At 41.6% G+C, this 20,646-nt stretch overlaps 3 protein-coding genes across 6 annotated transcripts; 1 reads left to right on the top strand and 2 right to left on the bottom strand.

The window, feature by feature from the left end:
• Positions 1-605: 605 nt before the first annotated feature.
• ssbp1 (single-stranded DNA binding protein 1) lies at positions 606-5,864 on the bottom strand. 2 transcript variants are annotated; one of them, XM_046379511.1, is made up of 7 exons: positions 5,741-5,864; positions 4,503-4,604; positions 4,139-4,196; positions 3,883-4,023; positions 2,921-3,008; positions 1,949-2,037; positions 606-1,776 (listed from the first exon to the last, which is right to left on the bottom strand). In XM_046379511.1, the coding sequence occupies exons 2-7, from the start codon at positions 4,524-4,526 to the stop codon at positions 1,733-1,735; spliced, it is 444 nt and encodes a 147-aa protein (XP_046235467.1). In that variant the 5' UTR covers positions 4,527-4,604; positions 5,741-5,864; the 3' UTR covers positions 606-1,732. The 2 variants fall into 2 exon arrangements, with proteins under 2 accessions (XP_046235467.1, XP_046235468.1); XM_046379512.1 differs by lacking the exon at positions 5,741-5,864 and adding an exon at positions 5,547-5,679.
• Positions 5,865-6,463: 599 nt separating this feature from the next.
• LOC124053847 (acyl-coenzyme A thioesterase 5-like) lies at positions 6,464-11,984 on the top strand. Of its 2 annotated transcripts, XM_046379397.1 has the most exons (12): positions 6,464-6,725; positions 6,826-6,954; positions 7,432-7,637; positions 8,022-8,121; positions 8,499-8,689; positions 8,826-8,989; positions 9,500-9,619; positions 9,806-9,885; positions 9,973-10,066; positions 10,230-10,310; positions 10,785-10,923; positions 11,117-11,984. In XM_046379397.1, exons 3-12 carry the CDS (start codon positions 7,445-7,447, stop codon positions 11,239-11,241), a joined length of 1,287 nt encoding a protein of 428 aa, XP_046235353.1. In that variant the 5' UTR covers positions 6,464-6,725; positions 6,826-6,954; positions 7,432-7,444; the 3' UTR covers positions 11,242-11,984. The 2 variants fall into 2 exon arrangements, with proteins under 2 accessions (XP_046235353.1, XP_046235351.1); XM_046379395.1 differs by having other exon boundaries at positions 6,464-6,954.
• A 142-nt stretch (positions 11,985-12,126) lies between these two features.
• On the bottom strand, positions 12,127-20,087 carry c22h12orf56 (chromosome 22 C12orf56 homolog). 2 transcript variants are annotated; one of them, XM_046379394.1, is made up of 14 exons: positions 19,639-20,087; positions 17,253-17,442; positions 16,894-16,909; positions 15,134-15,323; positions 14,833-14,988; positions 14,600-14,688; positions 14,333-14,477; positions 13,830-13,924; positions 13,657-13,746; positions 13,493-13,574; positions 13,330-13,404; positions 13,119-13,196; positions 12,673-12,854; positions 12,127-12,565 (listed from the first exon to the last, which is right to left on the bottom strand). In XM_046379394.1, the coding sequence occupies exons 1-14, from the start codon at positions 19,888-19,890 to the stop codon at positions 12,460-12,462; spliced, it is 1,746 nt and encodes a 581-aa protein (XP_046235350.1). In that variant the 5' UTR covers positions 19,891-20,087; the 3' UTR covers positions 12,127-12,459. The 2 variants fall into 2 exon arrangements, with proteins under 2 accessions (XP_046235350.1, XP_046235349.1); XM_046379393.1 differs by having other exon boundaries at positions 15,134-15,332; positions 19,639-20,085.
• Positions 20,088-20,646: the final 559 nt, after the last annotated feature.

The following is a 20,646-nucleotide window of genomic DNA, read 5'->3' as shown; positions in this document are numbered from 1 at the left end:
ACTTCATCAGTTTCCGGTCTCCTGGCTGTTCAGCTCCGTTATACTGACGCATTTTCTCTAAACCGCTTCCACAGGTCCCTCCCACAACTCACAACCCCGCCCACATCCCGCTTGCTGACCAATCAGATCACTCATCTGTTTAAAGCCCGTTTGACCGTGTAGTCTGAGCCTCCTCGGCATCTAACTGACAGGTTATGCAGCCAATCAGGAGAGACGCCGAGGATTCCTTTGACCAGTGATTTTAGGCCAAGAATACCTTTGACTTAAACCCGCCCCGGCTAGCACAGAAACAGCCAATCAACGGCCACTAGTGAAAAGCATTAAAAAAAAAAAAGCATTTAGAAAACAAATGAATAATCTGAAAAAAACCCTTGCTAATAGCTCACATTTAATTTCACAAGAAACATATTTATATATATTTGAACATATGATTTTAACATGAACATCTGCAAACATATGATTTTTTAATTGATTTAGATTTTCTCTTCTGATTTATTTTATTTTAATGGGTTACTTGTAACTTTAAATATGCTCTGTGAGTTCTTAACACTGTGAGGTTAGAAGAATGACACAAATGCAAAGTCATAAGGAGCCTGAAGACAAAGGTCTGTTGTAGAAACCTTTACAGAGAAATGAAGCAGCAATAGTGAGTTGAAAGCCACCAGTCACTGGCCAGGAAGGAAATGAAAGACAGATGTGACAAGAAGGTGACATGGCAGAAAAACAAATGTAGATTAAAAATAAAAACATCATGTTCTGTAAAAACTATGCACACATTAGGAATGTGGACTAGAAAACAAAATGCAACAGAAACAGACAAAAAGGTGAATTTAACTGAGGGCTTTTTCTCTAAATTTGCATGCTGGTTGAGTTTCAGAAAATTTACACATTTCTCTCCAGCTGAACAAGCTTCTTTCAAAAGAGATTTGCATGAAGTGAGAGAAAGACAGCCAACAAGAGAAAATCAAAACTTTGAATTTTACTTCCGAGTCATACTCAATATTTTTTTTTTCTCAGCAAATTGCATGACTTTTTTTTTGTGGCCTTATCTCACACGAGCGCAAAAAGAGTGCAGCAGTTGACGCTTTAATGGTCTGGTGTGTTTCATTTATCAGTTTTATTTCCTGTAGGCGTCTCAGACTAACCAGAAACCGCTGTTTTCAGCTCTGCAATGATGCTTTTGTCAGATAATCCAACAGGGTTCTTAAATGAATTATTTATTTTATATATAAAACAAAAAAAATCACAAAACTTGGATATACATGGACAGCGAGGATGTGAAAAAAGGAGCTAATGTTGCTTGTAATGTAATGAAAACAAAGACATATCTTTTGTCTCCTAAACAGAGTCGCTCTAAACAGAGCTACAGTTTCTGTACCATTTTGTACCGAGTCTTCAAACACAGTCAAACATTTTCACTGGAATTTAACCCCTTATTTCCAACACTATTCTGAGCATAAAGTTTCTGTACAGGTAAAACTATAAAAATCAGAATGAACAAGTGAATTTCTGCCACGTTAACAGGCTCTTCTTGCTTCCCTTTATGCCTCACAGTCTGCAGCAGGCATCACACTGAAACATGACAGGTGTCACAGCATATTCTGCCCCCCCTCCTTCTCTTGAAGTCAGTTCCTTTAATTTGTAGCATTAGGGTCTTAAGCTTTATTTCTGTATGAAGGAAAAAATACAAAAGAAGTCGGTCTTGTTGGGTGGACACAGAGAGGACCGTCCTTCAGATTTTGTCTCGAACGTTGTCGCTCAGGAAGATGATGTTGTCTGCAGAGCGGAGAGGAGGAAGCAGATCGCTTTTATAAACTCATCTGACATGAGAAGGAAATCACTGACAATGTAAAATGTGCTCATGTAAAAGTAACTTAGACTTAGCCTTAGACTGAATTAAATTGCCATACGTTCATATGAAGATGTACATGTGAGTTTGTGGTCTGACCTGCAATGATGGTGGTGGCCTGACGTCTCACTTGGTTCTTGTCCACATACTCTCCGTAGTCCAGTTTGCCCTCCACCAGAATCCTGGACCTGGAAGAGACCACATCAGGATCAGACTTCTGGTTCATACAAAGACTTTAAAGGCTGTGAGTAGTTGGTTGAAGCGGAGAGTAACTGTCACAAGAGTTCCCAGAGTTTAAGTTTTGTCATCCAGAAAGGACTCAAAGCAGATCAAAATGTATGATCATTATTATTTCAAGTGTCTTATGGCCTTCTAATTCTGACACATCGATGCTTCACATACAATTCAACAGCAAAGAAGGTCTATAAAATCAGGACAGTTTCAAGGTGTTTCAGTGTCAGACCAAATGCTGTTGGTGAGGTGGAAGTTCAAGCCGCTCACAGATGTTCCTCTGTATGAAGGGAAAACTTGTACACCCACTTTTCAAGCCTACATTTATTTCTTATTTATTTCTGCATCAAGCGTTGCTTTCAGGGACGTAGTGGTAACACACAACCAAAACAGGACCGGATCAAATTTGACTGGGAGCAGATGATCCCTTCTGACCATGCATCCTCTCCATTGTGTGTAAAAGTAACAATACCACAACACAAAACAAATCTCAGAAAAATGTATTTAAAAGTTGGACAGTCAGTGCAAAATGGCTTCTTTCAGAGTGTTCAGTTTTGGAGCCTCAAAGTTCCTGGTTTTCAAGCTTGTACACACGAGATATTTATTTGTATCACACAAGTCGTGCAAAAAGATAAAGCACATTAGCACAGGTAGATTTAACTGAATATATTTAATTAAGGTACATGTATCTGAAAACTGTAGTAAATGTACTGTTTTATAAAATCAAAGGAAGTTAAAAAAAAACAAAAAGGACATAAATAAATACAGAAAACTATAAAACTAAGCACACGCACTGAATGGTTTGGTCCTAGACCGGTTCAGGGGGCGTGTGTCTCGTACCCTTTCTTGACGTAATGGTAGGCCACGTCTCTCAGACCGGGTTTGAACACGGACACGCGATGCCACGTCGTCTTCTGACTGATGTCACCTGGAGTCCCGACACAGCAGCACACGCACACAAGTCAGCCCCGTTCACATAATAAACGCTCGAATTACGACTTACGACTTACAGCAGCGACCAACCTGACTGTCAACATTAGCATTTTGAGGAGACTAATAATCTAACAGTAATCTGCCATGTGATCACGTTTGTTAAGACAGAAGTCAGGGTGTAACACTGACCTCTCGTGGCAAGACAGAAACGTTTAAATCAGATCAGAGGAACCATTTACATCTAATTAATTACACTCATGATTATTTACTTAATATTTATTAACTGCACTAAATTATTTACATCCTGTCAAGCAACATTAATTGATTTAATCCAACATGATAAGATCAATTAATGTTGCTTTTCATTGTGTTTACAACTTAAATAAAACCCACATAGTTTGACTTCTCTTGAACAAATGCACCTTTGTAGATTTTTAATTTATCTTTTCATGTTAATCAGGAATTGAGAACCCCTGAAATGAGCTTAGTGATTTGTTTCAACAGCTTGTCCTTCACTTCCACCCACTTTACAATCTCTCAGGTAAAAAAGCTGAAGTAAAAGTACCTGTGGTTGGTAAATCACTGTGGGAAACTGTTTCTCAACAGCTTGAGTGTCATGTCTCTACATTTCATAAGCCCTGGGGTTTCATTGTCCAAAAACACGAGCCTCAGTCTTCAGATACAAACTGAGCCCCACATTAACCTGTAGACTCCTGGTGGTCTGAGATTTGTCAAATGTGACCTTGCACAACTATTTTAATGTGAAGCACATCCAATTTACTTGTAATGAAATGTGACATAAATTTAACTGCCCTGCCATTAAAAGTTCTCTATTTCTATACCCACTATACTCTATACGGACACCGTACCTGTTGCGTCTGTCTCTCCCTCTCCACTGCGCCACATTTCATTGGTTGCTACTGAGAAGATGGTCACAGGGTTACGACCATCCACCTGTCTCATCACCGGGTCCTGACCCACCCGGCCTAACAGCTGCACACGGTTTATCGCTGGAATAAAGACACAGGTATGCTCCTTATTAGACCAGTTTAACAAGTTGAGGACGAACAATCAAGGAGGTATTTCAAGTCTCAAGTTGGATCCTTCTCTCACAGGTTTACTCACATCTCTCCAAGATGAGGCTGGTCTCTGAGGCATTATGTCTCACCAGCTGTCTGAACATCTGCAAACAGATGAGAGGCCAGACTAAGAAGAAATACGGTGATGTACTTAAAAGACATCTTAAACAAGTGTGAGAACATTTCTCTGACACCAGGTAAAAATGCAGTTCACACCATGTCATAAATGTGTCAACCATGAAGTTGACGTGAGGCTACAACGACGTCAGGTCTAAATTACACCAATAATAACACATTTGATGGACAGTAGGTATTTTGCTCTAACATCAACTACAGCACTACAATGAAATATATAAATAAGTATATCCAGTACCACAAACTTGGCCTAGTAATAATCATTTCTTCCTCACCTGTGCTGAGGCTCTTCTAAACATCTTCTCTGTGCTGCTCAGATGACTCTGAGACAAGCAGTGGACACACAGACAGCAGCTGAGGACTTCTTAAGGACTGAACTGAACAAATTTAGAATAAAGCAGAAAATCACTGATTGAGTCTGTGGGATGTAAAGGTAAGATAGATAACTTTATCAATCCCCAGAGGGCAATTAGGTCATCCTTAAAAACGTAATTCTTAAGGCTGTAGAAAAGCCAAACCAGAGATACAACAGTATAAGTTCAGCAAAAGTGTCGATGATACGCAAAGTGCGAGATACTTGTACACTAAAATACCTGACAGGAATCTGACCAGTGGTGGTGAAGTAAGTATTCAGATCTTTCACTTAGGCAAAAGCACCAATAGACAGAAATATAATGACCAGTCAGGCTCATTTCTACAGTCACCCCTACAAACTGTTAAGTAATCTAACAACTACCAAAACAGAGGTAATCATATTTCATGGTCATTACATTGTATGCTTTGTATGTAAAATATTTTATTTGTAAGGTAACCAGTAATAAAGCTAAAGTACAGTAAGACTAACTCAAATTTGTAGTCCAATTAAGCACCGGAGTAAAAGTAGTTAATTAGTGCCTACAACTGCAAACAAAGCTATGCAGCAATGATCTTATGTAGATGACTAAAGTGAATTATTTGACGTTTTATGGCATTTAGAATCAAGAATCAAGAGTCTTTATCGTCATTATGCGAACATAACAAGGTTTTGAGATTCCCGGCTTAAAAGCACACATCTAAATAACACAAACACTTAAAAAAAGAACACTTATGAAAAATATAAAACGCAAAGTAAAGTGCAGCTTGGTGCCAGTCCCAGTCTATGGAATGGTGTGTGTGTGTGTGTGTGTGTGTGTGTGTGTATAGGTGAGAAGGTGAGTGTATGTGACTGGAGGGGGAATTTATGAATGAAGTTTGGTGAGACTGCGGTTGTTAAAAGCGGGGCTACTCGTGTTTGTGGGTCAGCAACCGGACAAGCTGAAGAAGTCAAAACACGTTCTTACATCAGCAATGAGGCTTCTGATGTCTCCCGCCATCGGATGGGAACATGAAATAAAATATCCAAAATAAACTTTTCTCACATCATAGTTTGGTTTACGGGTTATATTAGCTGAAACGGCAGGTGAACGGCGATGTACTGGCAGAAAAGGTTGTCAAAGCAGACTAAAATAAGGACAGAGGCTTGTTGAAAACTTACCAGGTGCAACACTTCTGGACAGACTTTGGTAACCTCACGATGCTTCCGGTCCGTCTCCAACAACGGTCCGACAGTTGGCGGAATTCGTTGAAGTTCCTTTTCGCAGCACCGTGCCTAAAATAACAAATTTGCCTTTAACATACATAAACTTATACACCCGATTTATAATTCTAAATGTTCATATCGTTGGTCCACCGTCCTTTTAGATTCCTCGTCACGATGAGGTATCAAATGCAACGTGAATCAAAGTTAAATCACATTTGTTTTAACTTACCAAATTTAGTGTCATTTTTTATTTTTATTCTCTTTATATTTTTCTATAGTAGCTATTAGAGCACGCCGAACAGTGAACTGTCTCTACGGTTCTACAAATCTGACAGTTTTGTTCCATGCCATTATCATATTGTGTAAAAAGTTTATAGTAGGTCGGGTTGCGTTCAGGGGAAAAAAGATTTTTACGGTAACGCATTTAAGAGCCTATCTTTATTTCCTTTCTCAGAATTTTTAAGCAGAACAAGAAGAATAAATTAAGTTAATATAATACATAATACCGCAGCCACAATCATTTTTGCCTTTTAAAAATAATGTGTGAAATGGGTCAGATTTACTCACTGACACTAAGTAGTAATGATTTTTGACCACACGAGCACCCTGACTTCTCATTGAATATCGCCACCTCCTGGTGAGTCGAGGTACTCTTAGCGAGTTTAACACTTTTGAAATGGATATAACCACCCCCCATCCCAAACTGAATCAAAGGTCTGCCTGTATTAGCAGCAGCACCACCAACCTTTATTCCTCGTCAGCTACCAACTAGCAAAGTGACTTCATGGGCATTAACTTTTACCTGACAGGCGGGGGAAGGGGCCAATCGAGTTCACTCTCTGTAAGACAAAAATCTTGTTTTACTAGACTACACCGTGGATAAGACCGGAAACTACTGAAGACCTTGTTCGGCCAAACAACAACTAAGTTTAAGAGGAAAGTGAGTGTCACCTCAGAGTCCGGAGCGCTGAGCCACATTAACTCACAGAACCTGCCAGATAACTACAGTGTGTGTGTGTGTGTGTGTGTGTGTGTTGGAGGGGGTATGTTCTGTTTATGAGCTACTTAAGGAAAGTGTGCAGAGGGGGAATAAAGTCCACCACGGTGCTCACGTGCACTGGGATTCCTCTGATCTCTCGTGGACGCGTCGGGCAAGCACGAGTCCTTCGGTGAGGCTGATTTCTGCTGTTATTTTCGTGTAATTACTACTCTAATCAATTGTTTGTATTTCGGTCAACGTGTATTTATACCAGGTGCTGGACAGAGTGGTTTTATCAGGGCTGATAACGATCATTAGTAAAAACGGAGAGCGATAATCGATATTCTGAATCGATCTGCTTTTGCACTCAAAATTTAAATCTTCGAGTGGAAATTCAGAATATCCAGTGGTGGAATGTAACTAAGTACAATTTCCTTAAGTGCAATTTTGATGCACTTGTGCTTTACTTGAGTATTTTCAGCTACTGCATACTTTTATACTACATTTATTCGGTAACTATAGTTACTGCGTACTGGTTCTCAATCGTTTATCAATTGACAGAGTTATAGATGAACCACTGATGCAGCCTGTGAGAACCTCCTCCTCCTCTTCATCGTTACTGACGTGGTAAACATGATATGCACACGTATTTGCAATTTCTCCACAGGTGATCATCGACCATGTCCCAGTCCTGCCCTCCGATTCTCTCTGTGCACCCCACCCGGGGTCTGGTTGATGAGACGTTCAAGGTGGTGGTGGAGAATCTGCCGCCAGGAAGACCAGTAACACTTCACTCCCTCCACCAGTCTGAGGATAAGGACTACTGGGAGGCCTACGGACACTACATCAGCGACCACAGAGGAATGGTGTCTGGTTGGTTTTCTTCCTTTTGTGTTACGCCCTCGTCAAAGAGGCTTTTAAACCAAAATCTTCAAGGATTCAAGGATTCAAGGAGCTTTATTGTCATTTCACGCATGTAGAAACATGAGGTGGAACGAAATTAGTTTCCCCGGTCCTGGTATAAGCCCAATTACCTAACGAATACCTAATGCAAATAAATATAAACAACACTATATAAATATATAAAAAGCAATCAGAATAAAAGATATAAACATCAGAATAAAGCTATCTAAATCTTAAAGTGTGTTGATACTAGAACTATTCCATGACCTGAGAGGTGTTTTCTGTCGGACCTTGACCTTACAAACCCTGACCTTGTAAATTTTCCTGTGGTTGACATTTTTGCTGCATTTGCAGTTGCAGAGGATTTCAGTTTTGGGGGAACGTACACTGGAAAAGAAGCTATGGGTTTGTTGTGGAGTATGCGTCCTGTCCCAGGCAGCCGCAAATTCCTCAGGTATTCCTCTCAGTCTCTGTGAAGCTGCAGATGAGCTTTAGAGGATGAGGGCTGAAAATCATGCGCAATGTTTGTTTCAATAAGAATGTTCATATTCTTATCAGAAATATCAGAAAATAGGGGCAAATGCCTGTTACAGACAGGATTATCTGCCTCGCAGCATGGCGATGTCATTCCTACTGATTCATTCCAGCTGATTTTCTGTTTTGACAATCAAAACTGTGTTGTTGCACATTGAAGTTTTTAATTTTTAATTTTCAAGTGCTTGTCAATCAGTAAACCACAGCTTGCTGCTTCAGTGCACAGAAATGTGGGAACCCCTGAGAGCTCTGTGGCGTTCAGTGCTCTATTTTTTGTTTTTTATTTTTGCCCGTCAGGTTGAGAAAGATGAACGCCTGCAGCCCCGTGCTGGTCGACATCTCGGTCTACAACGGTCATGTCACCGAGGGCTTCAGGGAGCAGGTTCCCCTGGCCTCGGCGCTCATAGAGAGATGGTACATCGCTCCAGGGGTTAAGAGGATCAGCATCAGAGAGAAAGGAGTGCGAGGGACCCTCTTTATACCTCCAGGTGCACCTGCATCACCTGAACAACACATTTCCTCCTCTTAGCTTACTTTTTTGTGATCTTTAGGCTTAGATATCCTCTGACCAATTATTTTTTGTCTAACTTCGGTATGAGAAATGATTGCTGTCTATATCCTTAGGTCCAGGACCTTTCCCTGGGCTGTTGGATATGTGGGGAGGCGGTGGAGGGCTGGTGGAGTTTCGTTCCTCCTTGCTGGCATCCCATGGTTATGTGTCTTTTGCGCTGGAGTATATATCCCATGGTGAGACGGAGTCAGCAGATCCAGGCTTCAGCTATTTTGAGGTTTGTGTTGTGTCATCACCTCCTGTGTGAGGGTATCATGTGTTTTATTGTTCCTGTATGAAACTGTTTGTGGGCACAGGGGCTCTCTGAGTTAATCATCTCACGATCCGCACTGTCAATTATTTGAGAATTTACTAACCGTTACAATTATTTATCAAGCAAAAAAGACATTTTCAGTTTCTCAGCTGTAAGGATTTAATGTCTGTTCTCATTTTGTCTTGGGATTTTCAATTTACTGAGATTTCATAGACAATTTGATTAATCCAGAAATTGGCAGACTGATGAATAAGGAAAATAAATTATTAGTTGCAATCCTAACTTGAAAAGCTCACCGTGTCTGTTTTCCAACATCTGAGTTACTCAGTAAGAACTAATTAGAAATTTTCAAACATCTTTTACAACATGAACCTGACAGAGTTTGATGTGTGGATTTACAGAACTTGCAGATGCAAGCACATTGTTTTTCTTAATGCATTTTCTTAATTTCTTAATTTTTCTGCTTCTGCACAGACAGCATTTAACATTCTCAAAGACCATCCGCAAGCGATCCCAGACAGAATTGGAATTTTTGGACTTTGCCTTGGCTCCATTGTGACCACATATTTGGCAGCCGAGAGCAGCATTGTCAAGGTAGGTAACGAGTTAACTAACAGTAAAAAAACAGGCTTTTTCTCTCGTCTTGGATATGTGGATGTTGGACTGCATGTCATGGCGGCATATTTTAAGATCTCCATTCCTTTTGCTGACTAACACATTGATACCAGAGGAGAAATGAGTGACAGAGATCCGGTATCTCATGGTAGTGTTGTTTTCCAGCCTCTCTGTTGTGTTTGTGTCAGCGGCTGCCACATATATCCGCGTGGGGAGACCTTAAGTGGACTCAGCGTGTTGTTCATGTAGGTATTCTGCTTTGACAAGAAGCGTCAGTACGTCATGCAAAGTTTCACAGTTGGACTGACGGGAACACTTATTTGCAATGGCAGGAATGATGAACTGATCCGTGTGGATGAGAACAACTGTGAGATATGGCGAGATATGACTCTAGCAGCTATGAATGACCCCCAAAATAAAGTGGATGTAAGTACATGTTGCACTAATAATACACAAGGATTACACTGTGTATACTCTTTTATTACTGTATCGCTGTTTTTACGGATGATTGTCCTACCAAGCTAAACCAATCGTATCGGTTTATTCGGACAAAAAGAAAATTTGTTCCTCTTTTCTTATTCTCTGTGAGGTGGGGAAAATTAACTGTCCAATGTTGATGGTCAACGGCCATGATGACCAGAACGTGCCTACAGTGGAGTGTGCTGAAGAGGTGAGCAGGAACACACACACACACACACACACACACACACACACACAGCTAACCGTTTGCACTCATAAATTGGAAGCAAAGCAGCATGCAAAGTGAAGAACATAATATTTATCATACTTACTTATTTGTTTGATTAATTGATTGTTTTGTCTGCAGCATGTTGGAAAACTGGTGACATATTCAAAAATCTTTTTCTCCAACTAGCAGTTTAAAACCCAAACGTACTAACTTTACAGCCACATGTGATAAAGAAAAGCAGCAAATGCTCATATTTGAGATGCTATTTGGTATCTTTTACTTTAAAAATACAGACGATAAGAAATACGATCGAATGCCCTTTTCCACTCGTTCATGATTCAGTTAACTGTTTAGAGAAGCGAAAAATAATCGACTTGCATCTGGTTTCAAATGTCCACTTACGACCATAGACATAATGTCAGTCTGTGCTCTTCTGATTTGACCTTTGCCCCTCAGATTGCCCAGGTGATGAAGGCAGTGGGGAAGGAGCACCTGCTGACCATAGTGCAGTACCCCGATACTGGACATCTGATTGAGCCGCCCTTCTCACCTCACTTCAGGGCTACGAATTTTATAGGTTTCACAAAAAAGAAAGGTGCGATCTTCTCATATAGGGTTACACAGGCCTTATTTATTTGTTTGTTTGTTTATTTTGGTCAGTTTAGTGAGTTGGATGTATTTATCCATATAAACATTAATGTTATCTATCTGACCTCAACAGTCCATGTGTGAAAGTGGAGTGATGTGATGCAGAATCTTAATTAAAGTATAAATATTGTGTGTTTCAGTGGCACTGCTGTGGGGAGGACAAACCAAACCCCATTCAGACGCTCAGGAAGACTCCTGGAGGAAGATCTTAGCTTTTCTACAGCACCATCTGTACTCCAGCTCAATTCCTAAGGCCAAGATCTGAATGATGGCAGAAGCACAAATCACTGCTAGACAGCACAGTGTTGCGTTAACCACCTAAACATTAACACATGGTACTGTGACCTTACTGAACTGACCAGGAGCCTGTTGTCGAACAAACTGAAGAACACAAAATGTTAGCCAGCTGTCATAGCTAGCTAACATAACATATAATGTTAGCTAGTTAACAAATCTTAGCCATTCAGCAAAGGCCGTCAAAAACACTGATGTAATGTTTGTGACTCCCTAACTTTGAACTGTGATGCCACATTAGCCTCATGGTAGCCACACAGACCTGCAAGATGTGCACCAGATCCACCTTACACTTGTGAGCATTCATTTAGAGCTCAGGTGTTATTGAAAGAAAGTATTGGTAAAGCTATTTAAAGCTGATCAGCTGTATTGTTTTGTCAGTATACATAGTGGATGTTGGATTTGCTGTGTTACTCATATGTTAGACAGCAGAGTCTGACTGTGTTATTTAGCCTGCAAGCTTCATTAATTTTGATTAATTAACATGCGTGACTCTTCTTTAATCAACTGTTTTTCAGAATCAGATTTTATATATAAAATAATTAGAATATAATTTCAGTTAAATCAAAATGTAATTTGTGACCAACATTTTCTCTGCCATATAACACTTGCTGGGTAATAAGTTTGGTGAAACCTTAATTTGTGTAAAACACCAGCCACACTAATGACTTGCTGCCTGCCTCTGCTGTACTGTGTTTACTGCTAAAGTGAACAAGGTTAACACTACATCTCTTTAACATCAGCCTGTTACCTTTAAGCTTACAGCGTGATTGTGTGTTCAGTACAGTCTCACAGAGCATGGCCGTAGGACTTTGCATTTGGTTTCTCCTTGGCATCAGAATTAAAGCAACACGGGTTAGAATTGGTTATATTTACACAAGCAGAATCCCCTCATTTGTAAGCTGAACACGCATGAAACCTGGATATGATTTCTTTCATCTACATTTACCATCTCTGTATCTCATGAACTTACACAGAATTCTATTGTTTAACAATAAAAAATGCACATGGTAGAAAGCAGTGCAATTATTTCTGCCGGGTTGATTTGTTTAATCTTAATTAGCAGCAGTTTACCGCTCAGTTCATTCAAGGCAGCAGATTCAGTAGTTCACAGCTCAAAGCACAAAAGTGGAGGCACACACTGTCCAAAGTCCTTTCATCAGACACAAGTACATGTGTTTGTGTGCGATCATCTGTGCAGACTCAGGATCTGCTCGACCAACCGAAGAGTCGGCTGGCTGATCGGGTAGTGGGGTGGCAGCTTCTCCTCGGCACAAGACAGATTCACAAAGTACCTGCAGGGAAGAAACCTTAAGAAATCTTAACACAGACGCCTCAACCTAATCCTCAGTTCACGAGGATTCCTCTCCTTTTCCAATCAGAAAAGAGCACCAGCACAAACCTGAACTCCTCGCTGAAGTGCGACCGGAGGTGCTGTGCCAGCTGGTTGTTGCACCGCAAGCAAGCCAGCAGGAGGCGACAGCGCTGGAACAGCAGAACAGACTGAATGGGACTCAGGATGGACTCCTGCAGGTCTGACAAAACCAGCACCACCTGCTGTGCCTGGTAACCAATGAAGGACGTCTGCAGGGAGAAAGTGCTGCATTTCACTTTAAACTAAACAATACCCAACTCTTTTTACAAGCTCGGAAACAATAAAGACTCAAGACTTATCAGCTTTAAGTGCTGCCCCCGTGTCTGTGGTGAATGTGCCAACAGATGCATATGCAGTGTTGATGAAATATGTGTGTTCATCTTTTCTAATGTTATTCCTTCAACCCTGCTTCAACCCTGTTACCGATCCTCAGGGACGTCTCTACTGAACGGATCTACAGTGAGAAAGTTTACCAGGTGAGGATGAGGCTGCAGGACTCGGAGGATCCAGCCAACAGACAGGACGTTTTCTGCAGAGGAACATCTGCTGGCCTAAAACACAGGAAAGTTTCAATAAGGTGCGACGTCCAAAATGTTCAGATTTCCCCATCATCATCACATTTATGAGTTGATGTAGAGACACATACTGGATATGAACTGGCCAAACCGTTTTGTCACAACTCACCTCGTGACCTAAAAGCAGCAGCTCGAAGAGCAGAGAGCAGGCAGCGTCCAGATACTCAGTCAGTAAGGCCTGGAGCTGACAGAGGCAGAGAAGGACAGCTCTAACATTAAACACAACAGTTTTTTTTAAAAAATAATATTAATGTGAGTGGAGAGCCGCTCACATCAACGTCAGGAAGAGATCCTTGGTTTTGTAGCTCTGGATCACATATCAAGGCAAGCAGCATTCTGGAGGCCAGGGTACCTCTGCAGGCAGAGGAAAGAATCACATTTAAAGGCTGTTTGAGTATTTAAAAACACACAAACACAGGACAGGTGGGATGCTTACTTTTCGGCAGAGAGCAGGCTGAGTCTGGCTGGCTCGACCTCCGTCTCTCTGAACATGAGAGCGAGAGTCTGGACGATCAAAGTGCTCAGTCTGAACACAAGGAATGAGCTGGTGTTAGTGTCAGAGCTTTCTTAAAAACACACACACACACACACACACACACTGAAGCTCACAGTAGCTGATCTGCCGTGTAGACGCCGCTGAGGCTCTGACAGCCGTGGAGAGATTCCTCCAGAGTCTGAACCAGGAAGACACACACCTCTTTGGACTGAAAGACACAAAACAACAGAGGACGTCTTCACCCAACTGCAACCAGACAAAAACTGTACTCGAGTCTGTTCTGCCTGTAGTCTGCATGTGTCTTTGTGAGGACTTCATCTGGTATTCACAAAAGTACATTTACTCAGGTAGTTACTTGTACTGCAACGTTCTACTCCCAATCCCCTACATGTCAGAGTAAGTAATGTATTATTTTTTTATTCCACTACAGTTACTTTAATGAAGAAGATCTGACAGATTAAACAACCAAACTGTACAGAATTGAAGAGTTGAAAAAGACTTGTGCCCTTAGTGCCTACTTTTACTGTTACTGGGTGATAAAAATTAAATGAGCTTACATGGGCATGACTCATTTTCATCTATAAAACGGTTCGATAATGTAAAGCAGCGTCCTCACCCTCCAGAAGAGCCTGCACAGAGCGACGTTACGGTGAGCTGCGGTTCTCAGCTCCTGCAGCAGCAGGTACAGACTCTCCACATTGATCCCCTCCTGCAGGAGCTCAGAGCTCAGCTGAGCAAACAGGTGAGCCGTCCGCTCCCAGCTGCATACACACACGCACACACACACACACACACACACACACACACACACACACACACAACACACAGCAGGTCAGCTCCCTCTGTTAAAGTCTTGTACTGTCTTTCAACAGAGTTTTGTTACCTGATGGCAGGAAGTCGCTTTCCAGGAGCGGAGTCAGGCGGAGCTCTGCACCTCCTTCTGTAGAGTGGGTCTAACAACATAGTGGACCTCTGAACACACACAAACACCAGATCTTAATAACTACATACAAGGACAGTGGAGTCCTATCCATAAACAAACTGCAGGAGGCACATGCTTCCTGGGACTGAATTATGCCGCATGCATCCCTCGTGTGTCTCTTTATAATCACTCACAATCACGAAGCTGTTCCACAAGCTCTGTAGATGGAAGTAAAGTCTGGAAGTACGCGAGACGACGTAGAGATGCAGCTCAGCCTCCCTCTCCTCTCCGCTGTCCGCACAGTCTCTTCTCAACAGACGAGACAGAACTGAGCCGATCCTCCGCGGCACCTGGAACATCACATCAACACACAAAGTCAGTTCAGTGTTTCCTGTGTACTGCATCGTTGTATTTTCCTCGTGTACAGTGATAATAAAGCGTTAACATGAACACTGGTTGTCCTGTTACATGAACTCATCTGGTCCTTAGACGTACCTGCCCATGCTCAGGGAGGTGCGGCCTTTCATTCGAGGGAGACAGTGGGGCGGTGGGGGAGCTGGTGGAGGAATAGGCGGGAGGCTGGGTGGGAGGCTGAGCGACTCGCGGGAGGCCAAGAGTCTCCGGGTTTGGACAGGAGGCCGAACGCGTGGGGGCTAACATGCGAACGTCCCCTGTCCCCCTTTCACTGTGGTACCTCAAGAAAGAGGAGAATTGGGAGGAGGGAGGAATGGAGGAGATTAAATTCTACTGTACTCTACTGTATTGAGCATCAAAGCCAAGTGTGGACTTCAACAGACAACAGGCTGCTCAGTAATTTCAACAAGATTGCTGTATAGGCTGCTTTCCTGTCCCCAATGAACGATCATTACGTCTTTGAATGTGCGTGTGTTTAATGACTTCCCAGGAGGTGAACTTCACTTGAGCAGCGAGACAGTTAAGCATGAGCCAGCGTTTACATCACACACACATACACACACACACACACACTCACACACACACACACACACACTCATACACACCAGCTTTATGGCCCTGCAGCATTTCCTGTAACCGAGCAACAATCCAGTGTTCGATGACAGTACATCTGTTCACACTTCTTCTCATCTCTTCACGACAAACGATTTACTGATGGGCACACACCTGAGATTTACAGTGGGGGAACATGATCCCGCCAGACACAACCGAATAAAAGACAAGACAAGAAAAAATCAAAAACATACATAAAACATGAATTTTTCCCTCCTCAGTGAACAATGAAAATGAGCATCAGGTAAACTGAGGTGAAACATGCCTCTCTTTATTAAATAAGTCATGAGTTACCTGAGACATTACTCAGGACTCATTATAAAGCCGGGCAGAGTGAGCCAGCTTTCACTTCACGCATTATTCAGTTGTTTCCAGACTGAAAGTGGAAGACAATATTTAGCTTTTAGCCAAATGCTTTTGCCTTTCAGTGAGGACACATATACGTTAAACGCAGGTATGTGCACTTGTAAGCATCTTCCTCCCTCTTTCTTGTAGCCCTGCAGACAACAACAGCCGTAAAGGTTTTATAGCTTAAAGGGTTTGTCCGTCTCCGTGACTCCCAGACAGAATTCCTACAGCACACTTTGGACAGACCAGAGGGAGAAAATGCAAAATTAAGACACATAAACGTCCATTAAAAAGTGTTTTTTTTTTTTTTAACACAAGCTCAGATTGTTACTCTAAGAGTCTGACAACATTACAGAAAGGATCCCTATGGTGACAGAGTTTTCGTTTAGTATCGCTCTGAAATCTCCCGAGAGGTTAGACACAGGAACTGCCAAAGCTGAACTCTTCTGGAGGTGTGACATTGCTTTAAGAAGCTTTAAGAAGTAAAACTCAAGCTCGATCGCTAAAAACATCTGTGAAGTCATACACTGTAAACACAATATGTTGATAGCTGTGGCTGAATGTACAGCAGAGCGTCAGATATTAAACTTTGGTCTAATGACCGTTCCAATTCCACTCTTACATGTACATGTTCGAAATAAGATAACAAAACACTACAGCTGCCTTTGTGTACAAAGAAGCTATATGCACTTTTTTGCAGCTATATGCAGTCTGCAGGAAGTATGCGGTGCTAAAATTTAATAAATAAAATCTAGACTTTTGGCCGAGGATGCCTTTAAGACAGTTAGAAGCGACCACAGCCAGACTCAGCTTCCACACATAGATATCATGTGGCAAACCAGACACCTGTGTGTGTGTGTGTGTGTGTGTACAATGCTCACCTCTGTGCAGGATATCCTGTTGGGGAAATAAAGACACAGGATGGTTAAAGTTACAGTTAAAGGTATCAGGGGAAATAAACCGAGCTTCACTTGCTGTGGGTCGTCTCAGATTTTCATTAAATAAATAGCCCAGAGTCGAAGTAGCTGATGTTTTAACCTCACTCAGTGCTTACATGACTGTCACTTCAGCCTTTCTCAGTGCACACACTTTTGCTATCATCTCTTACACTTTTAACTAACGTGCTTATTGGTCAAATGACATTTCAGCCTGCTTTCAGCTCCTTTTAACTTTATGTTCCACTTTTTTTTTTATTTTACAACTTTTACCATCTTTAAAGCTGGCAAAAACTCGCCTTTACCTTCTAAGGTGCGTTTTATTGTTGGGCAGTGGCTGGTTCTCCGAGTAGAGGAGGCTGCAGGAGGAAGTCCCTTATCTCTCCTCAGCCAATCACGCGGCCTTCTAGCAGGCTTTTCAGTGACGTAGGTGATTCGTATGTGCTGGCAGAGTTCCCTGTCCTTCCCACGGAGGAAATCTGGGAGGTCATTAACCTGCAGACAAAACAAAGATCTGTTTATTAGCTTTTTGGACTGATGGTTTCCACTTCAGTTTCACTGACTTTGAAGATCTCTGATTGATGTCCAACAGACTGGCATCAGCCTACACAGAATATCTACAGGATGTATTAGTGCCGAAGCAATTACTTAAATAAGAAGCGAGTTAAATAAACAAAAGCTATTTAAAGTATTTATTAGTTGCAGCTTTAATAGGTATCACGCAAAAAAAAAAGCTTTTGGAAAATTTGATGCTCTTCTCCATTTTGAGGGGGTTTAAGAGTACTGAAGTGGACAACGCTGTAGACTAAAGGAGCTTTAATCCAGAATAATCCAGGTTTGTATTACAGCATTTCAACCCTGCCTGGAAGAAAACTCCACTTACTCCTCACTAAGGCCACAGTGGGGGCAACACCTTTCAACGCAGGCCATAATCTGATGCTGTTATGCAGACAGGATTAACTCTCTGAGGAAGAGGTTAAACCTTTGACCTCTGATTTACATGACATAACAAGATGATAAACAGTGATTAAAGGGTGCACACAAAGCTTCTTGTCTGGATACCGCATGTTATACAGGGTCATATTATGCAGCACTGAGCTTGAATCTATTTTAGACCATCGATAGACTAGACCGGGCCATTCACTTGTGAGTGTAATCTCAGGAAAATCGTTTCCTAAATCAGATGATGTCTTTACTGGATGTTACTGAAAACAAAGCGTCATATACTCTGGACAAATGATAGGTGATCTAAAGGCACATCGCCGAAACAGTTGTCAGATGCTTAGACTTCCTGTCACTTTAGATATTGAACAGGCAAAAGAAAAAAATATTGAAAGGGAGGTCAATTTATTACTGCCATCAGTGGCCCAGATGACTGTAAGTACAGCTGAAACGTATCAGCTGGTCAGCAGAAAACTGCAACAGTTTTGCTTAAGTTTCTTTGTTTTATAGTGTTTATGTTGTCCCACAAACTGGGACATCACCCTGGACCACGGGAGCCCATGATGGGGAACTTCCACCCTTTTCTGACTTGTTTTTGGACTAAGCAATTAATACAAAAGATGACAGACTTAACCTTAATGAAAACAATCACTTGTGCCACCCTCAACAATTAATTGATTCATCTACAAAATAAGCAGCAAATGAATCAATACTGAAAACGATCATTAGTCACAACCCTGAACATACACAGCACGTCAATACATATCATTTACATCGATAGCGGCCGACTTTAAGTTAAAAAGGTGTATAACTTATAAGGATAACTTTCTACTAGCCAAGAGCTTTTCGAGGGTCGCCAACTAGCCAGTCTGAGCTAATTTAAGGTTAGCCAGGTAGTTGTAACTCCATCTGAGTTTGGTTGCTTTATAAAATTAGCTGATAAAGTAATTAGCAACAGGCAAGTTAGCAGGTTTACCAGCCAAAATATCCACATATTTTGAAAAATTAGCCAGCTAGCAATTCGCCCATCTTTGGCGGCAAGCATATGTGTACAAATAGAAACCAAATACAAAGATGTCCCATATTCACACCCACAGAGGAATTTAATTTTAAAATCTTCAAACGTGTTGCATATCCTTCAAATGAGGTGTTTAAGCAAATCACTGCACAGGAGATACTGAGCCAGGTATTTGAATCCAGCCATGGCTGACGGTAATAAAGACACAGTAGAGGTGTGAGGTGAATCCCCTAAGTGCCATGTGTAAAGGGTTTAACAGGGATCAAACAGCAGGATACCGTTAACACGCACACAGGTGGACGCACAGGTGATTTAATTAGCTGCAGCCACAGTCGCAACTAAACGTTCGTCATCTATTGAATAAGACAAACAGTAAGAAAAAGATTCTCTGCTGAAATGAGAGGCTGAAACTAGAGAATGTTTGCACTTGAAAAAATAGAAAAATTGACCAATACTCAAAACAGTTACTGGTAATGACTTGATTAAACGCTTAGTTGATCTTAGAAACTATTCAAGTGAGCCTACTAACTTATTTTATGTGTGAATTTGACATCTTTAGCTCTGGAAATTGTAATCGACATTTTTCAATATTTTTGATAGGCTCTCTTAAGATTCAAATGATTCATCCCATAATCACCAAAACAATTAATCAGATTAATCAAGAAATAAAACATGGAGCCGATCATTTCTGTGCATAATCACACTCTTTAACTGTAAAGTGGAAAACTCACCAGCTCGATGTCCCGCACGTGCCTGAAGCACAGAGCTGCAGTGAGCGTGCGCGGAGGATACTCGGTCAGGTACACGCGCTCATCGCTCAGCACTACGTGCATGTATGCCTTGCTGATAGTCTCCGATATCACCACGCAGGACTCGTAGGCTCGGATCCGCTCATACACCGTGCGCTCCATGCTCCGCTTCAGGAAGGTTTCCAGCTTGGCGTTTCGGCGGTACAGAAGGGGACCGGATGCGTTGAGGGTCATGACGGTACCGGCGGAGTTTGGGACGTCAACCTCCTTCACTTTGGTGTGAGGCAGGTGATCCTTTGTGGCTTTCCATCCCTGAAGTTTGTACTTCGTGTCGATTAAACAAAGAAAGGAAAAAAAAAACTACCTGGTGTTGACTGTACCCGTCCCGTCCCGGTGCCACACTGAGAAGGTAAACCGCCGCTGTCTCGTTCCATCAGTGCACACAGCTCTCTGATTGGTCCGCGCACTGAGGAGGAACGCAGATGATTGGCTGGAAGATAATTGGATATTTATAGTTTAAAGGCAGCTCGGTTTAAACAAGAATACTACCAAGAACACATGGATCCAGGATTTTATGCCAAGATCATGGACCCAAGCCCAAGAAAATGTGGAGTCGTCATCAAAATGTTCCTTGTTAATTTGTTAGTCTGAATGACTCTCAGCTGATTTTTTTTTTTCAAATTTAAAATGAATTCCTTTGTGATTTGACATCAGAAGTATCAGTTCTGCTTGGAAATTAAATTGACTCGTATATTTACGAATGGGTCAAAAATGTTCTCTGCCACAGTTGAAACAAACAAGAGTGTTCTGTTAATTCTAAAATTCAATGTTGTGTGTGTGTGAGAGAGCCCTACATATGCGGTTGTTTTGATAATAAAAAAGCATTTGCTTTTGCATATTATTTGCGTTGCAACCTCTCCTCAAATTTATGCAATTGGAAGAGAGCTTTTAGGAAAAATACTGTGGGCTAAAATCAACGTTGTTGCAGCT

This window comes from Scatophagus argus, chromosome 22, assembly GCF_020382885.2.
Source record: "Scatophagus argus isolate fScaArg1 chromosome 22, fScaArg1.pri, whole genome shotgun sequence".
NCBI lineage: Eukaryota > Metazoa > Chordata > Actinopteri > Scatophagidae > Scatophagus > Scatophagus argus.
The sequence above is the reverse complement of the archived record's forward strand: the minus strand, read 5'-3'. Positions and strand labels throughout refer to the sequence as shown.